The 18,404-nt window shown below is 51.9% G+C and overlaps 1 protein-coding gene across 3 annotated transcripts in view; it reads left to right on the top strand.

Moving 5' to 3' along the window:
* The window catches only part of PRICKLE2 (prickle planar cell polarity protein 2), a 151,312-nt gene that overhangs the window by 115,361 nt on the left and 17,547 nt on the right, over positions 1-18,404 (top strand). For all 3 annotated transcript variants that reach the window (XM_064157010.1, XM_064157012.1, XM_064157011.1), the window contains 4 exons: positions 9,086-9,199; positions 12,007-12,144; positions 13,281-13,484; positions 15,628-15,814. In XM_064157010.1, the coding sequence (XP_064013080.1) occupies positions 9,086-9,199; positions 12,007-12,144; positions 13,281-13,484; positions 15,628-15,814 (643 nt within the window). The remainder of the gene's footprint in view (positions 1-9,085; positions 9,200-12,006; positions 12,145-13,280; positions 13,485-15,627; positions 15,815-18,404) is intronic.

The following is an 18,404-nucleotide window of genomic DNA, read 5'->3' as shown; positions in this document are numbered from 1 at the left end:
GGTGCCCAGAGAAGGGCAGCAAGGCTGGGGAGGGGCCTGGAGCAGAGCCCTGTGAGGAGAGGCTGAGGGAGCTGGGGGTGTGCAGCTTGCAGAAGAGGAGGCTCAGGGCAGAGCTCATTGCTGTCTGCAGCTGCCTGCAGGGAGGCTGTAGCCAGGTGGGGTTGGTCTCTTCTGCCAGGCAAGCAGCAACAGAACAAGGGGACACAGTGTGAAGTTGTGCCGGGGGAGGTCTAGGCTGGATGTTAGGAGGAAGTTGTTGTCAGAGAGAGTGATTGGCATTGGAATGGGCTGTCCCTGGAGGTGTTGAAGCCAAGCCTGGCTGGGGCACTTAGTGCCATGGTCTGATTGCTTGGCCAGGGCTGGGTGCTAGGTTGGCCTGGACAATCTTGGAGGTCTCTTCACCCTGGTTGATTCCATGATTCTATGTGTTGATTCCTCTTCTGGATCTTTTGCAAGGGCTTGAGTTCTTAAACCTCCAAACTTCATCAGTTGCTGTTCAGGTCACAAGATGAGGAAAGGAGACCAGACAGGAATATGCATTTAAACCTTACCTAAAGATACCTACATCCACCACCACCACCCTGGTGTGGTAGTACTGGCCCAGTACAGCATCTGGACCAGTCACCTGCGGGGAATGTGGCCTCCCTTGTGCCTATGTGTCATGGTCCAGTATATTTTACTTTCTCGTCCTTTCTTGGGCCCTCTAAGTTCAGCAAACTGTTTCTCTCCTCAAGAGACTAAAGTCTTACATGCAGCAAGGAAGGAGCAAGACAGACCAAAGCAATCCTTTTGGGTGCAGATAAGCTAATTTATGGCCAGGTAGAGTGTGCTAGTTTGAAACTAGCTAAAATGTTTTGGTGAGAAGAACTAGATTACAGGCTGTGAAAAGGAAAACAGAATGATGTCTACTTCACTCATAGGCTTACTGAGAGATACAAGAAGAATCCAAACATAGATAACCTACTCCTGCTTGGGAGCTCTGAGCTGCATCTCTCTCTCTAACCTCACCCTCTGTTTCTCTGACTAATCCACTTTGCTTCCTAACCCCCTGGTCAAACCTCCATTATTCTTGGGACTGGGGTAAGGTTGAGAGGCGTAGGGGCAAGGTGAAGGAGTGGTTGAGAGCTCCTCCTGGGGACTCAAGTTTCTGGGAGGGCTGCTGTGTTTCTGCATTACCTTTTACCTTCTCTATCTCTGTATATAACTGTATGTACTGTAGATATCTGCTTGTATATTGAGCTAAGCTGTAAATATAAGCTTCATTCAATTTCCAGAGCTGGCTGAGTCTAGTCTGGGTGCTTTCCAAAGTGTGTGGGGGGCAGGGAACACCCAAACCATCACATAGAGGAAGAACAAAAGGTCCCATGAGGAACTCTACCTTCCTTGGTAGATCCTGATCCTGAGAGCCAAGCATAGTGAATGGGAAACTGAGTGTGCTGAAGAGGATCTGTAACATGCATCTGTGGGTGCTGGAAGCTGCAGCTACCTCTGGCTCTGCTGCCTTGCTTGTGTGCATGCTGTAATGTTTTACCCAAAAGCTGTGCTTCAGCACATTTTGAAAAGCTCTCCAGTTTCACTTGGAGGTAGCAGTAAGTCCATCACCTCCCTGGTGAACTCTGCCGGTATCTAGATAGCCTGGCAGTTAGTGGCTTTTGTTTCAAGGCTGAAGCTGTCTAAACCCAGCCTTCAGTCATCAGACCGTGCTGGGCAAAGCAGCAACCCTGCACACAAAATGCTTTTTCTGTGTGAAGCCAGAGCTGCGTGAGCTGGGGGAGCTGGGGCAGGTGAGGAGATGGTGGAGCTATTCCCTTTGCCCTGGAGTAGAGTGGAGGGATAAGTTGTGTGTGCATCCCATGCTGCAAGACCAGGTGTCTTTTGTATTCTGACATGTTTGTCTAACGGTGGTAAGTTGATGAAAGCTGTTAAAATTGTCTAGTCCTTGAACAATCTTACTACCAGGAGGGAGTCAGTGTCTTCTGGTGGGTTGTGGAAACAAAGCCTTTCACCTGACATGGTTCTCTCAGAATCATGGCATCAGTCAGGGTTGGAAGGGGCCACAAGGATCATCTAGTTCCAACCCCCCTGCCATGGGCCAGGGACACCTCACACTAGATCAGGATCTCCAGAGCCTCATCCAGCCTGGCCTTAAACACTTCCAGGGATGAGGCTTCCACCACCTCCCTAGGCAACCCGTTCCAGGGTCTCACCACCCTCATGCTGAAGAACTTCTTCCTAACATCCAGTCTGAATCTACCTGTTTCTAGCTTTGTTCTGTTCCCTCCCAGTCCTATGGCCACCTGACATCCTAAAGAGTCCCTCCCCAGCTTTGTGGTGGGCAGCAGAGAGAAGAGGCAGGGGAAGAACAGAGACTAGGAAACAAGAGAGCAGAACCCTGGACTACAGAACACAAACTTGTCCTTGAGCTTTATTCCAGCATGCACTTGCACCTCTTCCTTATTGCAGCCCTATTCTAACATGCAGCCCTGCGGCTTAGAACTACAAAAGCATTTTAAATGGCTCACCCAGGGGGATTATCAGGTATGATCAATGTTCATCATAATTGCTGCCCCTCCAGGAGAACCTGGGCGCTGTGAGAGCTGCTGTGCCACTCAGTATCTCCCAGCACGAAGACCGCTCTCAGATTCTCTTGAAAAGGCTGTGTCTGGTTCCTTTTAATCCAAATTCGATTGCTGCTTAAGAGAGGAGAGCCATGGCATGTGCTCCCAGCAGCCTGATGCACGGCCTCCATTCAGAGCCTCTGCTTTGATGCCAGCAGGAAGCAATGTTTCCACGGGATCTCTTGCAGACCAAGAACTGCTCCAAAGGCTTGGCAGGGACGGATGTCGCTTTCAGCTGGGGAGCAGCAGCGCCTCGGCTGCCATGAGCTGCAGGAGGGGAGCACGTGGAGGGAGCCACAGAGCGTGCCAGAACAAATAGCACGTTGGAAAAATCCTTCTCCCTTTGTCCCTGCGCCTTGGGAGCGGGGTCCCGGGAGCGGGGTCCCGGGAGCGGGGTCCCGGGAGCGGGCCGAGCGGTGCGGGCTGCCAGCCCGGGCGGCGCTGGAGCCGCGTCGGTCGCACGCCAGCAGGCAGGCAGGCATGCCGCGGGGGCTGGCAGCTGTCTGCTCCCGGCTAGGCTGCAGCTCCTGGGGCGCTCCGCTGCCCTGCTGGGGTGTGTGCCGGGCTGCAGCCCCAGGCTCGGCAGACCTGACCCGCCCTTGCCGCTGCTCTCCTCTCCGCTGCGGAGCATCTGGCCTTGCTGCACGGATTGTTTTGCTTCAAGACATAAGTAAGGGCTTTGTACCCTAGTGGTGACTGGAAAGCAGGACGTGCCAGACGCGGGCCGGAGCACACTGAACCCCTTTTCCAGTTTGAACGGCTCACAGGATGTTAGGGGCTGGAAGGGACCCAAGCAGATCATCGAGGCCAACGCCCCTGCCAGAGCAGGACATTGCTATCTAACACAGATCACGGAGGGACACATCCAGACACTTCCACACGTGTATGAGCCTACATGTGTGAGTGCTCGCAGTGTTTTGCAGACACAGCCAGAGGGTTGTTTGTCTGTGGCTTGGTTTGGACTTTTTTCCCCTTTGTTTTCCCAAGGGAGGCCAGCAGGGATGGAATACTGAAGACACCAGGTTTGTTTCTCTGACAATTTGAAGTGCTCAGTGTAAAAGAGTATTTAATGCCTGAGATGCCGTTGAAAAAGCCAGCGCTGGGGAAGAGCAGGCAGGCTGCAGGAGCAGCTCCACTCGCCTGGGCCAGCAGAGGCTTGTCAGCACAGAATCATAGGATCAACCAGGCAGGAAGAGACCTCCAAGCTCAGCCAGTCCAATCTAGTACCCAGCCCTAGCAAATCACTAGACCATGGCACTAAGTGCCCCAGCCAGACTTGGCTTCAACACCTTCAGGGACAGTGACTCCACCACCTCCCTGGGCAGCCCATTCCAATGCCAATCACTCTCTCTGCCAGGAACTTCCTCCTAACACACAGCCTGGACCTCCTCCAGCACGGCTTGAGATTGTGTCCCCTTGTTCTGTTGCTGCTTGCCTGGCAGAAGAGCCCAACCCCACCTGGCTACAACCTCCCTTCAGGTAGTTGCAGACAGCAATGAGGTCTGCCCTGAGCCTCCTCTTCTACAGGCTGCACACCCCCAGCTCCCTCAGCCTCTCCTCACAGGGCTGTGTTCCAGGCTCCCCCCCAGCCTTGCTGCCCTTCTCTGGACACCTTCCAGCACCTCAACATCTCTCTTGAATGGAGGAGCCCAGAACTGGACACAGCACTCAAGGTGTGTCCTGAGCAGTGCTGAGCACAGGGACAGAAGAACCTCCCTTGTCCTACTGGCCACACTGTGGCCTCCTCCAGACACAGCAAGGTCAGTGACAGGGTTGCAAGTGAGTGTCCACACACACGTGCACCAGTGGCCGCTCCTCCTGGTGACATTGTACATCCTTGGGTGGCATGAGCTGGGCAGATGGGGCTGTGGGACCACTGACATGGTCCCAAGGAAAATGGACACAGAGGGTGTCAGAGGATGTCAGCACACTTGGATCCTGAGCATGCATGTCTCTCTGTGACAGTTTTTTGTGCCTTACCTGAGTAGTGCCTGACCCAACAAGGTCCCCTTTTTGGGGCCCTCTGTGCTCAGGCACCTTGCTGCCCACAGGCCAGCATGTACTGCTCTCACAGAGCTCTTTGCAGAAGTCTTGGAGCAACTTTTGCAGTTTGTTTGCTTTCATGAGAGCCAGGCAGGATTGCCCAGCTGGATATGCTGGAGTTGTTCTGGCTGAGCAAGTCAGCACCCATCAGCTGAGCCACGTCAGGACACCACCATGTGCTCCTTTGTAGTCCATCCCAGCTGTACAGTCATCCCAAACAGCCCGGTTTGGTGGGTGCTTTCAGATAGGGGCGTTGCACTTGGGGTGACTGCAACTCAATGTATCTCCACCTCCTTTAATTCAGAGAGCTCATCAGTGTTTGCAAGCTTTTCCTTCGAGGAGGAGGTGTAAGACTGCAGCTTCTCCCAGCAGTCCCAGGGCCGAGCACAGACAAATGTGCTCGTGTGGGCTTCGTCTTTGGTCACCCCCGGGAGTGCTGGGAGAAGCTGCAGCCCTGCCTTTATTTAGTGCGGCTGGATAGGTTTGTAAACTGTCAAAGCTAAACTAGAAACACACCCCAAGCCCAGGGAGACTGCAGAACACAAAGGCATTTGTAAACTAATGTAATTACTTTCCTCAGTGCCTTTGAATAAAGTTGGCTGCACTTTAAAGGCTTTTTCCTACCCTTGTTTTACAATTACGTCCTTCCCTTTCTTCTGGTTTCTTTCTTTTCTTAATTTCTCTCTTCCCCTCCCTCCACCCTCCCCTTTTAGCTTCAAGCAGCTGTTAATTTCCAAAATGTGTATCAGTTTTTGTTAGCAAACCTTACTATTAGGACGTTTGCTTTTTGAAGGTGAGAACAGCGCCCTGGGAAGATGGCTATCTGCTGCTGCCTGTCCAAGCACCTGGGAGACCTCCTCGGGACAGGACAGGGCTTGCCCAGCTGGCCAACATGCCACACCACCCAGCACCCACGGCCAGCCTGGATTCCAGCTCCCTGGCCAGTCTCATCTCCGTGGCATGGGGGCCTCATGACATTGTCTGAAGCCTGACTTTAATTCAGCCTGATGCTTTCCAGATTCCTCTGGGCTTTCTCCCATCCAGATGTGAGCAGCGGTCACAGTGAAGAGGGACAAGTGGGGAAGCCAAGGATGAAACCTATTACAGCCCCACATATCTCCTGTGTGCTGAAGGTCCTGGTTGGTTAGGAGAGTCATGGCCAGAGCTGATGTGTTGTGAGGGGACACACAGCAGGCTGTGGAGCTGCTGTCTTGTTCTGCGGCAGAAGTATTTGATACTAAACCAGTTAAAGATAGGGCACAGTTTAGAAGGGAAATGTTATCTGCCCTGGGTCGCTGCCCCGGGCTGTTTTCCTTGTCTGGAGGCAGCTCATGTTGCAGAGCCCATGAGGTCAGTGAGGAGCTGTTCTCCGTGCTCGGTGGGGTCTGAATCAGGCATGTTGGGCACAGTGGCCCCGCAAGGCTGGCTGGCTGCGGAGGCTTGTGCCTGCTGCAAACCAGAGCCCAACAGAGGAGTTCTTCTCCAGGAAAGAGTGACCTTTCATGTGAAAACAAAGTGCAGGCTGAGCAGTTTCAGTTCTTCAGCAAGTTAACATTTTCTAGAGGCCTTTTCCCTGAAATGCCAGATTGATTTGAGAATCCTCCCTTTCCTTCTTTGTTCTTCCTTATTCTTGAGCACCACAACCAGGCTGTGCCAGCTTAGCTGCCACCACACACCCTCGAGGTCAGAAATGCTGCCAGCTGAGCACAGAGGCAGGGTTTGCTGGCAGCCTGTGACTCCATCCTTCCCTGGTCTGGCCATCCCATCCAGGGAGCTGGGTGCATTCCATGGGACATGAGCAATGGATGAGAGGGCTTATTTGATGAATGTCACCAGGGAAGGTGTATCCTGTGCTTCATCTGAGCTCAGCTTTATCTGTACTCTTGGGATAGGAGTTGTGCCACAGGTAAAAGGATCTTTGTTCAGATTTGTCACCAGGAAGGTCAGTGGATGTAAAGGCAGTGCTGGAAGAAGCTATCAACAGGCATAAAGAAAGGATTTTCTCCCCAAGAGATGTCCTGTTGGGCAAGGACTGGCAGCTGCCTCTGCTCCATCTCCTCCACAGGCACCCCTGCAGAAGGTCCCCTCAGCTGATGTGAATCCAAAGCCAACCCTTTTGAGTTATTTCAGGCAACAGAACACAGGTTGGAGCCTGCTATATTTATTTGGTTTTGTTTTTCAAGCTAAGCTGCCCATCCCTGCAGAGCTATGTTGCTGGTGTGATGGGAACCAGTTCCTGCAGACCTGCTGATTCTAGATGGAAAACTTCCTAGTGGAAGCTGGAGCAGAGCTGGGCACGTACATCCCGCTGCATCAGGCTCCAGGAAGGCAGAGCCCAGGCTGCTGATGGAAGAACTCCCATCCCAGCTTGTCACCCAAGATGAGCACCTCACAGCTCATTCCTTCAGGCACTGGAGCAGCCTGATGAAATTTGGCAACTCTTCAAATAATTTAAAAGGAAAAAAATTTAAAGTCATTTCTGATCTCAGCCAGCTTCAAGGACTCAGTGGGCAAAAACTCATCATTGCAAGAAATAGAAACACAAACTAATGAAGCAGAGTGCAGGGGAAAGCCAGCAGCCTGTGTGTGCCTGGGAATTTGGCAGAGGAAGTCAGCAGGCACCTGTAGGGACGAGAAGAATGGTAGCCTGCCAGCCTGGCGAAAGGTATGGAAGCCGAGGCCTCACTGGGAGGTTTCCAGCTGCATGCCCTGCTGAGGACTAGCTGCATCAAGTCAGGGAGCTCATTTGAGGTCATTACGCTGCAAACAGTCCTTCCCAGTGCATGTACTTCCTACCTTGTGTAGCATGTCCTAAGAATTTAAGTGGTTTTGATGTGCTTTGATGTCCCTGGATGAAGGATGCTCTATAAATGCAAAGTATCCTGATGTATGGAGTTTGTTTTCTTTTTAACACAACAAACTGCTTAGCAGCCTCTTACTTTGACAGCTTCCATAGCTGATGGGTCTGTTTCTGCTGTGCCTTAGCAAAACAAATTGAGGGTGTTGCAGTGACTTATGCTTAGCATGTTCCTCAGCTTCATGACCTGAGCAGTTCCTTCGTCATCAGCACTGCAGAGTTAGAGGCAGACATCTAAAAGTCTCCCTTTCCACGAAGCCTGAGGATGGAGAAGGATGGATGTTAGGATTGGTTTGGAGTGGGGCCATAAATGAGAGGAGAAGTGATTGCAGCTCTGCTCTTCAGGTTGCTCTGACTGAGATCAGAGAGTGAGCTGAATGCAGACTGATTTTTCCTGAATAATGCCAGATTTGGAAGTCTGTTCTGGAACATAAAATGATTTCTTCCTGTTGAAGGCAACTCCTTGTATGAGCAACCTCCAGCACCCCACGTGTGAGCTCCCCTGCCAGCCAGCTGTGTGTGACCTGCCTCTGCGTCCCCATCCCCCACAGCAGCTTGTGATCCTGCAGATGCCGTGGGCTTCTCTGGGGAAAGGCAGCCCAGATGGTGCTTTCTAGGCCAAAGCCCAAAATGTACAAGGGAAAAAAACCTGCTTGGAAGCCACTGCAAAGCAAGTGTGGTTCAGGATACGACCTGCGAAAGCTGCAGGCGGCGTGGCTGCGCTGACACTGACTGCTGTGGTGCCTGAGCGCCGCGGGGGCGTCTCAGGGGGTTGCGGCACGCACCGGGTGAACAGTTCGCATCTCCCTAGCCGAGCGCAGGGTTAAGGAGGCTTCCAGCCCTCTGCGCCTGCCTGAAGATCCAGAGGCATCCAGGGCTGCACAGGCTTCTGATCCCACTTGAACTTTCCCATACCTTTACCTTCTCCTGGTTCTTCCCAAGCTGTTTAATCTCCCCATTGCCATTTTAGAGCTGATCCATGGCCAGTGAGTCCCATCCTGGTGCCTGGCCCAGCCCTTGAGTTCAGATCCCAGGTGTGGCAGTGAGAGGAGAGATGCTGGGGTTCAGGGTGTGCTTCCTCTGTGAGCTGCCACCGGGCTCCTGCCTTTTTAATAGCTGATTTTAATTGTACACTCTGAGACAAAAGATAAAAAGTGAGCCTTCCAACAGATTTTATCTGCTGTTTATTTCCCCCAATTCCTACAGGAAAAAGCCCAGAGGGTTTTGATGGAGGTGGAGGCTGAGATAGCCAGCAACACAGAGGCTGCCGGGGCGCAGGCTTTTTAGCCTTCCCTGCCAAGGCAGGTGCTGACACATCCCCGCAGCCATGCTAGCGCTATGGAGGCTGACGGAGCGAACGGTAACGAGCCTGCTGCCTCGCCGGGCTGCCTGCCCTCTTTCTCCGTGGGGAAAAGACACCAAACCCCAAGCGCTGCCTGCCTGCGCTTCCTGCCTCAGAATCACTGGGAAGAGACCCAGCGCCCACTGGCTGGGGGCTGGCTGCTGGATGGGCACGGGGGCACGTGCTTGGCCAGAGAGCCCCACTGCAGCCCCTCTCTCTCCACAGGTGCACCAGTACTACAGCTGCCTGCCCGAGGACAAGGTCCCCTATGTCAACAGCCCGGGAGAAAAATCTCGCATAAAGCAGCTCTTGCACCAGCTGCCACCACACGACAATGAGGTCAGTAACCAAAACGTGTCTTCAGACACCTCTCAGGGCTGCAGGTGGGGAAGGGATCCCTCCTGGGGCTGCTCCTGTCGGAAATGTGGTGGATCCTTCCTCAGTCCTTTCTGCTTTTCACACAGATCTAGATGGAGTTTGGCTTTGTTGCTATTTAAGTGCCGTATTTGCTCCCCGCACGGATTGTGTGGGAGGTGGGGAAGGAGTTGCTTATTTCTGAAAGTTGTTTTTTTTTCTTAAATCATCCTTCTTCATTTCTCTGAAATAAAATCACTTTCTCAGCCCTCAGAGGCCAAAGCTGCATTGAAAGTTGCATTAAAAAAATGCCGTTGAGACCGGCTGGAGCCGGTTGCAAAAACCTTTTCCCAAGTGCTGCTTCCAGCTCACCTCGGGAGTGGGAGTGCATGTGCCAAGAAGGGGTTTCACCCAGGCTGAGCCTCACAAGCTGGGAGAGCCTGGAAAGCTGGCGGCTGAGTCAAGACCAGGCAGAGCACACAAACCTCCTTACATCTGAAGAAAGACAGCAAAAGGGGTCCCGTCTTTGGCACCCTGCTCTCGCAGCGAGAGCCCTGGCTTCTGGTAGCCCACAGCATTTCCCTCTGTAAGCAAAGCAGTGTGATTTTCCAGCTGCTGTCTGAAGAAGCCACCCTGGGAAATACATGCAGGTAACTTCCTTTGATCTGGGCCAGATTTTAACGAGTTTGCCTTCGTGTGGCTGGGTGCCACGGGCACAGCGTGGTGTTACCGGCGCTGGGGGAGCTGCAGGGGCTTCTTCCCATACGCCCTGGGGTGCAGACCTGCCTGCCTGTCTTTCCTGGCAGCCTCTGAAAACCCGCAGCCTCTGACAGCTGAAGAACACCCAAAGAGGTGCACATGAGTGCTGCTGCTGCTGCTGCTGCAAACCGGCAGCTTTTGTGTCCGGTTTCCCTTTGTGCTCACTTTTGCTTCTTTGAAAATCCAGGGTGTGTTGGCTGCTCATGTGAGTAGTCCTGCTCAGCTCCATGAGCCTGCTCTCCAAAGAATGGGAGGCCAGCTTGGTGTGACAGTTTGGGAGTTACCCACCCCCCACTGTTACGAAGTCACCCAGACTAGACTCAGCCAGCTGGAAGTTAAGAAATGAAGCTTTGCATTCACAGCTTAGCACAAGATACAAGCAGAGAGTTACAATATTTACAGCTATAGACAGAAATATACAAGTTAAAAGTAATACAGAAGCACAACTCCCCTCCCAGAAACCAGAGTCCCCAGGAGAGGCTCCCAACCACCCTTCCACCTTCTTTCCACCCCTCTACCTTATCCCAGAGTATGTCTTACATGCAAGGTGAGGTTGGAGGATCAGCAAGTAGCATAGAAGCAGAAGGATTAGTTGAGTTACACAGCTCCAAGCAGAAGGGAAACACAGACTCCGAGAGACAGAGACACACACTCTGTCTTTTCTGTTTGTATCTTTGTTTTTATACATCTCAGCAAGCCTATGAGTGAAGCAGGCATCAGCATTGTTTGCTTTTCACAGCTTATCATCTAACTTTTCTCACTAAGATATTCCAGTTAGCCTCTGTGCTGGTTTGAGACTAACTGAAATATTTTACTGAGAGAAATTAAACCCTTAGCTGTGAGAAGAAAGAAAAAACCCAACATGTGCCCTGTATCCCCATTCTTCTGCTGAGAAATGCAACTAGTCAAAACGTAGCCACGACAGGCACTTCACACACACTGCTCAGCTCTGAGTTCAGGCTGTGCCTTCTTTCTGGCAGTCTGGTCTCTGGCTGACTCTGCCTTTAATTCTCTAATGCACCTAACCCCTTTTTCCTCTGACCTCCTAGTCTCTTTTTGACATCTCACCTCAGATCTCCAGATTTATCACAGGAGATATCCATGGGTTGATCTGGTGATTTCTGAAGAGAGGGAAAGAAGGAGGGGGAAGGGGGTTTGGGTCGGAAGCCCTCCTGGGGACTTTGATTGTCTCTGGGAGGGATATTGTGTTACTGTGTTGCTTTTAATTTGTATATAACTGTATCTATCGGTGTATATCTGCCTATATGTTGTGCTAAGCTTCATTCCTTAATTTCCAGCTCAGCTGAGTCTAGTCTGGGTGATCTCCTGAGAGTGGAGGGGCAGGTAACACCCAAACCATCACAGCCTCAAACGGCACACTTGGGCACTGGTGCTGCATGTAGCCACCTTGGCTCTTCAGCCATATTCTGCAGTGCAATGCAGTCACCAGAGACCTGAACGTGTAGGGTGAAAATAGCCAGGGAAGCCTCAGGGTTTTATAAGCTTCAGGGAAACATCATCCTTCACTGATTGTATCCTTTCATTTCACTTATTTCTTTAGCACCTTCCAATGTGGAGGTTTTGCGCATGTGCAAACTTGACCCTACACCAAAACAGCAATTGGAGTTCCTAAATGGCTGGAACTTCATTATTTACACAGGGAAGATAGGCTGCACTCATGAAATCAATGCCAGTGAAACCTTTTGGAGCTGCTGTGAGATCTCTGCCATAAGGAGAGAACAGGAAAACCATCATTCTGATTGCTGGGTCTGAGTGGTACTACCCAGAGGACCCAACTTACAAGACTTTCCTACAAGCTTAGCACTTAAAGAGCAACCTTCCTTCTGCCCTTTCTGCTCAGCCTTGCCTCTTGAAGTTTTGGGTGCAGCCCAGGCAGCTGTGTTGACAGCCACCCTGTGCCCAGGATGGAATTGGTTTGTGTAACCCCTGTGCAGAAGTTTGCAGAGCCTGTGGGACCGCAGCTCACCAGCCAGGGACAGCTCCAACGCTGAGCCTCGCCTTGTGTTTTTCAGGTCCGCTACTGCAACTCCTTAGATGAGGAGGAGAAGAGAGAGCTCAAACTCTTCAGCAACCAAAGGAAGAGGGAAAACTTAGGGAGAGGCAATGTCCGGCCCTTCCCTGTGACCATGACAGGAGCCATCTGCGAGCAGGTAGGTAGCAGCTGATGAACTGGCTGCTGGGGTGGATTTTAAACAACAGAGTTAATCAAAGCTCACAAGAGCAACACCCACCCTGTGCCCACTGCAAGCTACAAGCTCTGGGGTCTGTCAAGACATGAAAAGCTCAACATGAGCCTGCAGTGTGAGTATAGCCCAGACAGCCAACCACGTGCTGGGCTGCAGCAAGAGCAGTGTGGCCACCTGGAGTCCTGTGTGCAATTCTGGAGCCCCCAGCACAAGAAGGACATGGAACTGTTTGAGCCAGTCCAGAGGAGGCCACAAATATGATCAGAGAGCTGCAGCAGCTCTGCTCTGAGGACAGGCTGAGAGTTGAGACTCTTCATCCTGAAGGAGAGAAGGCTTCCAGGAGACCTTGGAGTGGCCTTCCAGTATCTGAAGGGGGCTACAGGAGGGATGGCGAGGGACTATTGACAAGGTCTTGTAAAGACAGGACAAAGGGCAATGGGTTTGAGCTGGCAGAGGGGAGATTCAAACTGGATGTTAGGAAAGGGTTCTTTGCAGTGAGGGTGGTGAGACACTGGCACAGGTTGCCCAGGGAGGTTGTGGCTTCTCCCTCCCTGGAGATGTTCAAGACCAGGTTGGATGAGTCCTTGAGCGACCTGTTCTAGTGGGAGGTGTCCCTGCCTATGGCAGGGGGTTGGAACTGGATGAGCCTTGAGGTCCCTTCCAACCTAAAGCATTCCATGATTCTATGTGCAGCCAGCACCCCACAGTATTTACAGTATCACAGTATCACCAAGGTTGGAAGAGACCTCATAGATCATCAAGTCCAACCCTTTACCACAGAGCTCAAGGCTAGACCATGGCACCAAGTGCCACATCCAATCCTGCCTTGAACAGCTTCAGGGATGGTGACTCCACCACCTCCCCGGGCAGCCCATTCCAATATTCCAATATTTGATGTGGAGCAATCATGCTGGCTCCGGGCTTCGTGCAGAGGGAGATCTGTTGATATTCCCCATAGAATGGGGATGGAAAGAGGTTAAGAGAGACCAGAAAGGAGCCATGAATCAGCACCATCCTCTGCCGTGGCAGTGAAAGCAGCTGGCTGGCGATGGGCAGCAGCTGGCTCAGCAGCCCTCGCTAAACACCGGCTTCTCTGACAGTGCGGCGGCCAGATCAACGGAGGGGACATGGCTGTCTTCGCCTCGCGAGCAGGGCACGGCGTCTGCTGGCACCCTCCCTGCTTCATCTGCAGCGTCTGCAACGAGCTGCTGGTCGACCTGATCTACTTCTACCAAGACGGAAAGATCTACTGTGGCAGGCACCACGCCGAGTGCCTCAAGCCCCGCTGCGCAGCCTGTGATGAGGTAAGAGCCAGCTCACCCCTGCCTTGTCCACCTGAAAACGATATCCTGTCCCTGTCATGGGTGCTACCCATGGGAATGGCATGAGGATACCCCTTGCCTACTGAAGGGTATTGCACTTCCATCTGCTCTGGCAGCAGTGGGCGCGTTAGCATGAGGAGCCTCTGCATGGAGGCTTGTACACGAAGTGCGGTGGTTTGGCTTTGCCAAGGGTTCATGCAAGCTCTTCTTGAGTTTCAGGTGAACAGCTTGGGGATTTTTTGTCACAGTCTACTTAGGGCTGTTCTAACAGAGCTCTCAATTTTTGTGCTGGGAGCCATGGGGGAGGCTTTCTATGAACATTTCCAGTAAGAAGGATGTGGAGATGCTGGAGCATGTCCAGAGAAGGGCCACGAGGCTGCAGCAACTCTCCGATGACGGCAGACAGAGACAGTTGGGGCTGTTCAGTCTGGAGGAGACTCCCAGGTGACCTTCTTGTGGCCTTCCAGCATCTGAAGGAGGCTACAAAAAAGCTGGGAAGGGACTTTTTAGGCTCTCAGGGAGTGACAGGACTGGGGGGAATGGAGCAAAGCTGGAGGTGGGTAGGTTTGGCCTGGACATGAGGAGGAAGTTGTTGAGCATGAGAGTGAGAGCCTGGAACGGGTTTCCTAGGGAGGTGGTTGAGGCCCCATGGCTGGAGGTGTTTGAGGCCAGTCTGGATGAGGCTGTGGGCAGCCTGCTCAAGGGTAGGGTGTCCCAGGGCATGGCAGAGGGGTTGGAACTGGCTGATCGTTGTGGTCCCTTCCAACCCTGACTGATTCTGTGATTCTAAGATCACATCCTTACGCTGTGTGGTTTTAGCCTAGCTCTGTGTGATGGTTCTCCCTTCTCCTGTATTACCCCCAGAAGAAGTCTCTGGTAGGATGAGTGCTGTGTTTCCTTCAAGAGGATAGTGCTGGAGTACAGACCAAGTTGAGATAGGCTTTAAGAGAGGCAATTAATGGACTGGAGGCAGCTGAACAAATGGAATTCAAAACTAATATAGAAAACCATCGAGAGTCACCTCTGAGCATTTTTCAAGTGTCAATCTCTGTTTAAAAGGCTGGTGAGGGAAATTGTTCTGGCTTTTAGAGTCATGAGAGCCATAGCATGGAAAACCATCTGTCCTTTAAAACACTGTGTCCCATCTCTGCCAGCATGTAATGGTAAATATCCAAGGCTATATGCTCTTCAAGTATAAAGAACATTGACCTATGTAGCCAATTGAATTTGTAACGTTGCCAGGATAAAAACAACTCCTCCTTATTCCCCTGCCCCTGTTGCCTTGTGGCTTAGGCTGGGTAGTTATTTTTCATGTACTTTATAGACTTGCAAGTGAGTCTTTCATTCAGCTCCTTCTTTAACACACATGCTTCTTCCCCTGAAACATCCAGTGCTAATTGTGAGAAAGAGTAGCTCCAAGGTTAGTGGAGCTGCAGGGGAAAAGCTTTTAATGTGACCTGTGCCAGGACGGAGAGCCAGGCTGCTGCTTGCTCCTGCAGCTTGGCTTTGGGAGTGGAGATGTCGTGGGGGTGGGTAGTAGAGACAGCAAGAAAGTGTCTGCTAGAACCATTTTAGATGGTTCTTTCACCAACCCACTCTTAGTAAGTGTTCTGTGCCTCAGTTTCCCTGCTGGTGTAATAACTGCTGTGATCTTTCTAAGCAAAGGGGTTGGGGTAGAGGCGATGGTGAGGAGCTAGGTAGCTCCATCTCTTCTTCCCTCTAGAGAGCTGCCACTTCTGCTTGTGCTTTCGCTCACCCCTAGTACTGAGGCCCTGATTCAGAGAGGGCTAAATGTGTTTTAGTAAGTAGCTGCTCTGTTCCTCAGAAGTCCTGCAGATCGATAGGTTGTATGTAAGTGTGTTTATTACCCTGATCGACCCCTCAGGCTGATGGATGGGCTCATGAGCATGTTACTGTGAGCTCTGCCTTAACGCTTTGTAGTCTGTGCCTGCCTTGGTCCTTTGTATGGATTTCCTTAAGGAGCCACAAGCCAGACACAGGAGTTTGCCATGCAGGATGGAGGGATTAGCTGCAAAATTTGCAAGTTGTATAGGCAGGAGACATGAAGGTTGCTGACAGCCTCCCAGGTCCCCTCTCTGCTCCACGTTTGTGTTTGCCTCCCTAGATCATTTTTGCTGATGAGTGCACCGAGGCCGAAGGACGACACTGGCACATGAAGCACTTCTGTTGCTTTGAATGTGAGACAGTACTGGGGGGTCAGAGGTACATCATGAAGGACGGCAGGCCCTACTGCTGCAGCTGCTTCGAGTCCCTCTACGCCGAATACTGTGACACCTGTGCCCAGCACATAGGTATGTGCCACTGCCCCTTAGCCCTGGGGCGAGCGCTGTCCGGGAGGGCAGCAGGACAGACCTGCTCTCGAAAGGCTTTTTCTGGCAACAGGAGTCTTTGACAAAGACTTGGGGCTACAAGAGAGCCTGGCTGTGGCTGGGGTCTGCCACAGCCATACAGCATCCAAAGAGGCTCATGCCCCTCACGTTTTGCAAAGGAGCCAGCACGGTAATGTTTGGTTAAAGCACTGCTTGTCCCTTTGTGTCATCAGAGAGGGAAGGACTAGCAAGAGAGAAACCTCAGGAGCTGCTGCAGCTAATGAAAGCTTTCTCTGGCCTACATAACACATGTATTTTTCCCTTGAATCTCATTCTCCTGTAAACAGAGTCACAGATTCATCCCGACCAAGGCTGCCGAAAAATCCTTATGAGTTAATGAGGTACTGACAGGAAAAATGCCTGTTCATTACCCATCACTATTGCTTTTGCTTGCCTTTTTTAATTGACCTGCAGATAGATGTTCTCAGGCAGAAAGTTATGATGCCTCAGAGTCAATGTCAGCAGTGATGTAAAAGGTGTTTTATTCTAGGGGGCTGGCTGTGGCCCCAGCGCCCAGGCTGGGAGGCTGCCTCGCTGCTCTCCCCATCCCCTTTGCCACTTGGCTGAGCATTTCCACGTGCTCACTGGTGGGCAGGGAGCCCTTTCTTTGTCCGTGGAGGTGAGCTCACATGTTCAAATATTTCATAGGCTGCAGGGAAAGAAGGGAAACCAACCATTTTGCTCTAGTGCAGTGTCCAGATGGCAAGAGGGGGGAGGAAGCTCAGGGCTTCAGCAAAGCACTTGGAGAATGTGTTTGCTGTGACCTGCAGCACATCCTTCCCAAAAGCTCAGCTGCGGAACAGTGAAGAAGCAGCTGTTAAGGCTTCTTGTGTGCTCCTTTTTCCTCCTGCTTCCCCCATCTGCTGTCCTCCCCTCTCTCCATCCATCCTGGTCAGGGTTTTGTGGCAAAATGCCTGTTTTGGTGTATTGCTGCACGTTTCTCTCGGAAGAGAGACTGCAGCCATTTTGCTGGAAGTTGCTCGCAGTAGACACTGAGCACTGCATGTGAGAGCCACATAAATCAGAGGTAAAGGTATGCTTGAGACTTGTAAGGCTTGTGTTGGGTAGCTGAGGCTTGGGATAAGGAATCTGTGCTCTTCCTCTGCAGGATGGCTTGGGAGGTCTTGGAAAAGGAGCTGATAAAACCCAGCCACCATCTTGTGTCTCTTTTGTCCGCAAACACAGCACTCCAGTCGATATAGAAAAACATTTCACTCATTATAAGGGAAGGGAAAACTCCCTCAAACAATTACACTCAAGCAAAGGTGGCTTGGAATAAGCCAGGCCATTGACATACCATTCCCTTGTAAAGTACCCTGCAGCATTCTCCCCCCACCGGCGGCACGGCTGTGGCACTGTGCAGGCACATGCAGCACACACGCGTGGTGCTGCACCCTGCCGTGCCAGCCAGCCCCCCAGTTTCTCAGGCAGTGGGACCATGAATTTAAGTGACTGAAGGTTACAGCTGAAGCTTCAGGAACTTCACTTGCAGCTCAGACCAAGAACGATGTGCAGCAGCAGGTTTGTGCTCCCTGGGATTTGACTGGTGGGGCAGAATCTCTGCCTCAGTTTCTTAATCCAGGAGACCCTGGTGGGCCTGACCTGGGAGATCACAAAATCATGGAATTGTTTTGGTTGGAAGAGACCTTTAAGATCATCAAATCCAACCAATAGGCTACCCCTGCCAGGTCACTGCTAAACCGTGTCCCTCAGCACCATACCTCAGTTCCTGCAGCAGCGGTGAGCCCACCACTTCCCCGGACAGCCTGCTGCTCCACAGCACTGCAGTCCTTTCTGTGAAGAAATCTTTCCTAATCTCCAGCCTAACCCTCCCCTGGCACAGCTTGAGGTCATCTCCTCTTGTTCTCTCACTTGTTACTTGGGAGAACCTACCCTACTGCCACCTCCTTTCAGGTAGTCGTAGCCAGGAAGGTCTCCCCTCAGGCTCCTTTTCTGTAGGCTAAACAATCCCACTTCCCTCAGCCGCTCCTCTCAAGCTTTGTGCTCTAGATCCTTCACCAGCTTGGTTGCCCTTCTTTGGACACGCTCCAGCACCTCAATGTCCTTCTTGCAGTGAGGGACCCAAAATGCAACCCAGTAGAATCATAGAATCAACCAGGTTGGAAGAGACCTCCAAGATCATCCAGTCCAACCTAGCACCCAGCCCTGGCCAATCAACCAGACCATGGCACTAAGTGCCTCATCCAGTCTTTTCTTGAAGACCCCCAGGGACGGTGCCTCCACCACCTCCCTGGGCAGCCCATTCCAATGCCAATCACTCTCTCTGTGAAGAACTTCTTCCTAACATCCAGCCTATACCTACCCTGGCACAGCTTGAGGCTGTGTACCCTTGTTCTATTGCTGGTTGCCTGGGAGAAGAGGCCACCCCCCACCTGGCTACAATGTCCCTTCAGGTAGTTGTAGACAGTAATAAGATCACCCCTGAGCCTCCTCTTCTCCAGGCTAAACAGGCCCAGCTCCCTCAGCCTCTCCTCATAGGATTTGTGCTCCA

Source organism: Pogoniulus pusillus, chromosome 16 (assembly GCF_015220805.1).
Source record: "Pogoniulus pusillus isolate bPogPus1 chromosome 16, bPogPus1.pri, whole genome shotgun sequence".
Classification (NCBI taxonomy): Eukaryota; Metazoa; Chordata; class Aves; order Piciformes; family Lybiidae; genus Pogoniulus; species Pogoniulus pusillus.
Note: the sequence above shows the minus strand (reverse complement) of the source record. Positions and strands in the feature narration are given on the sequence as shown.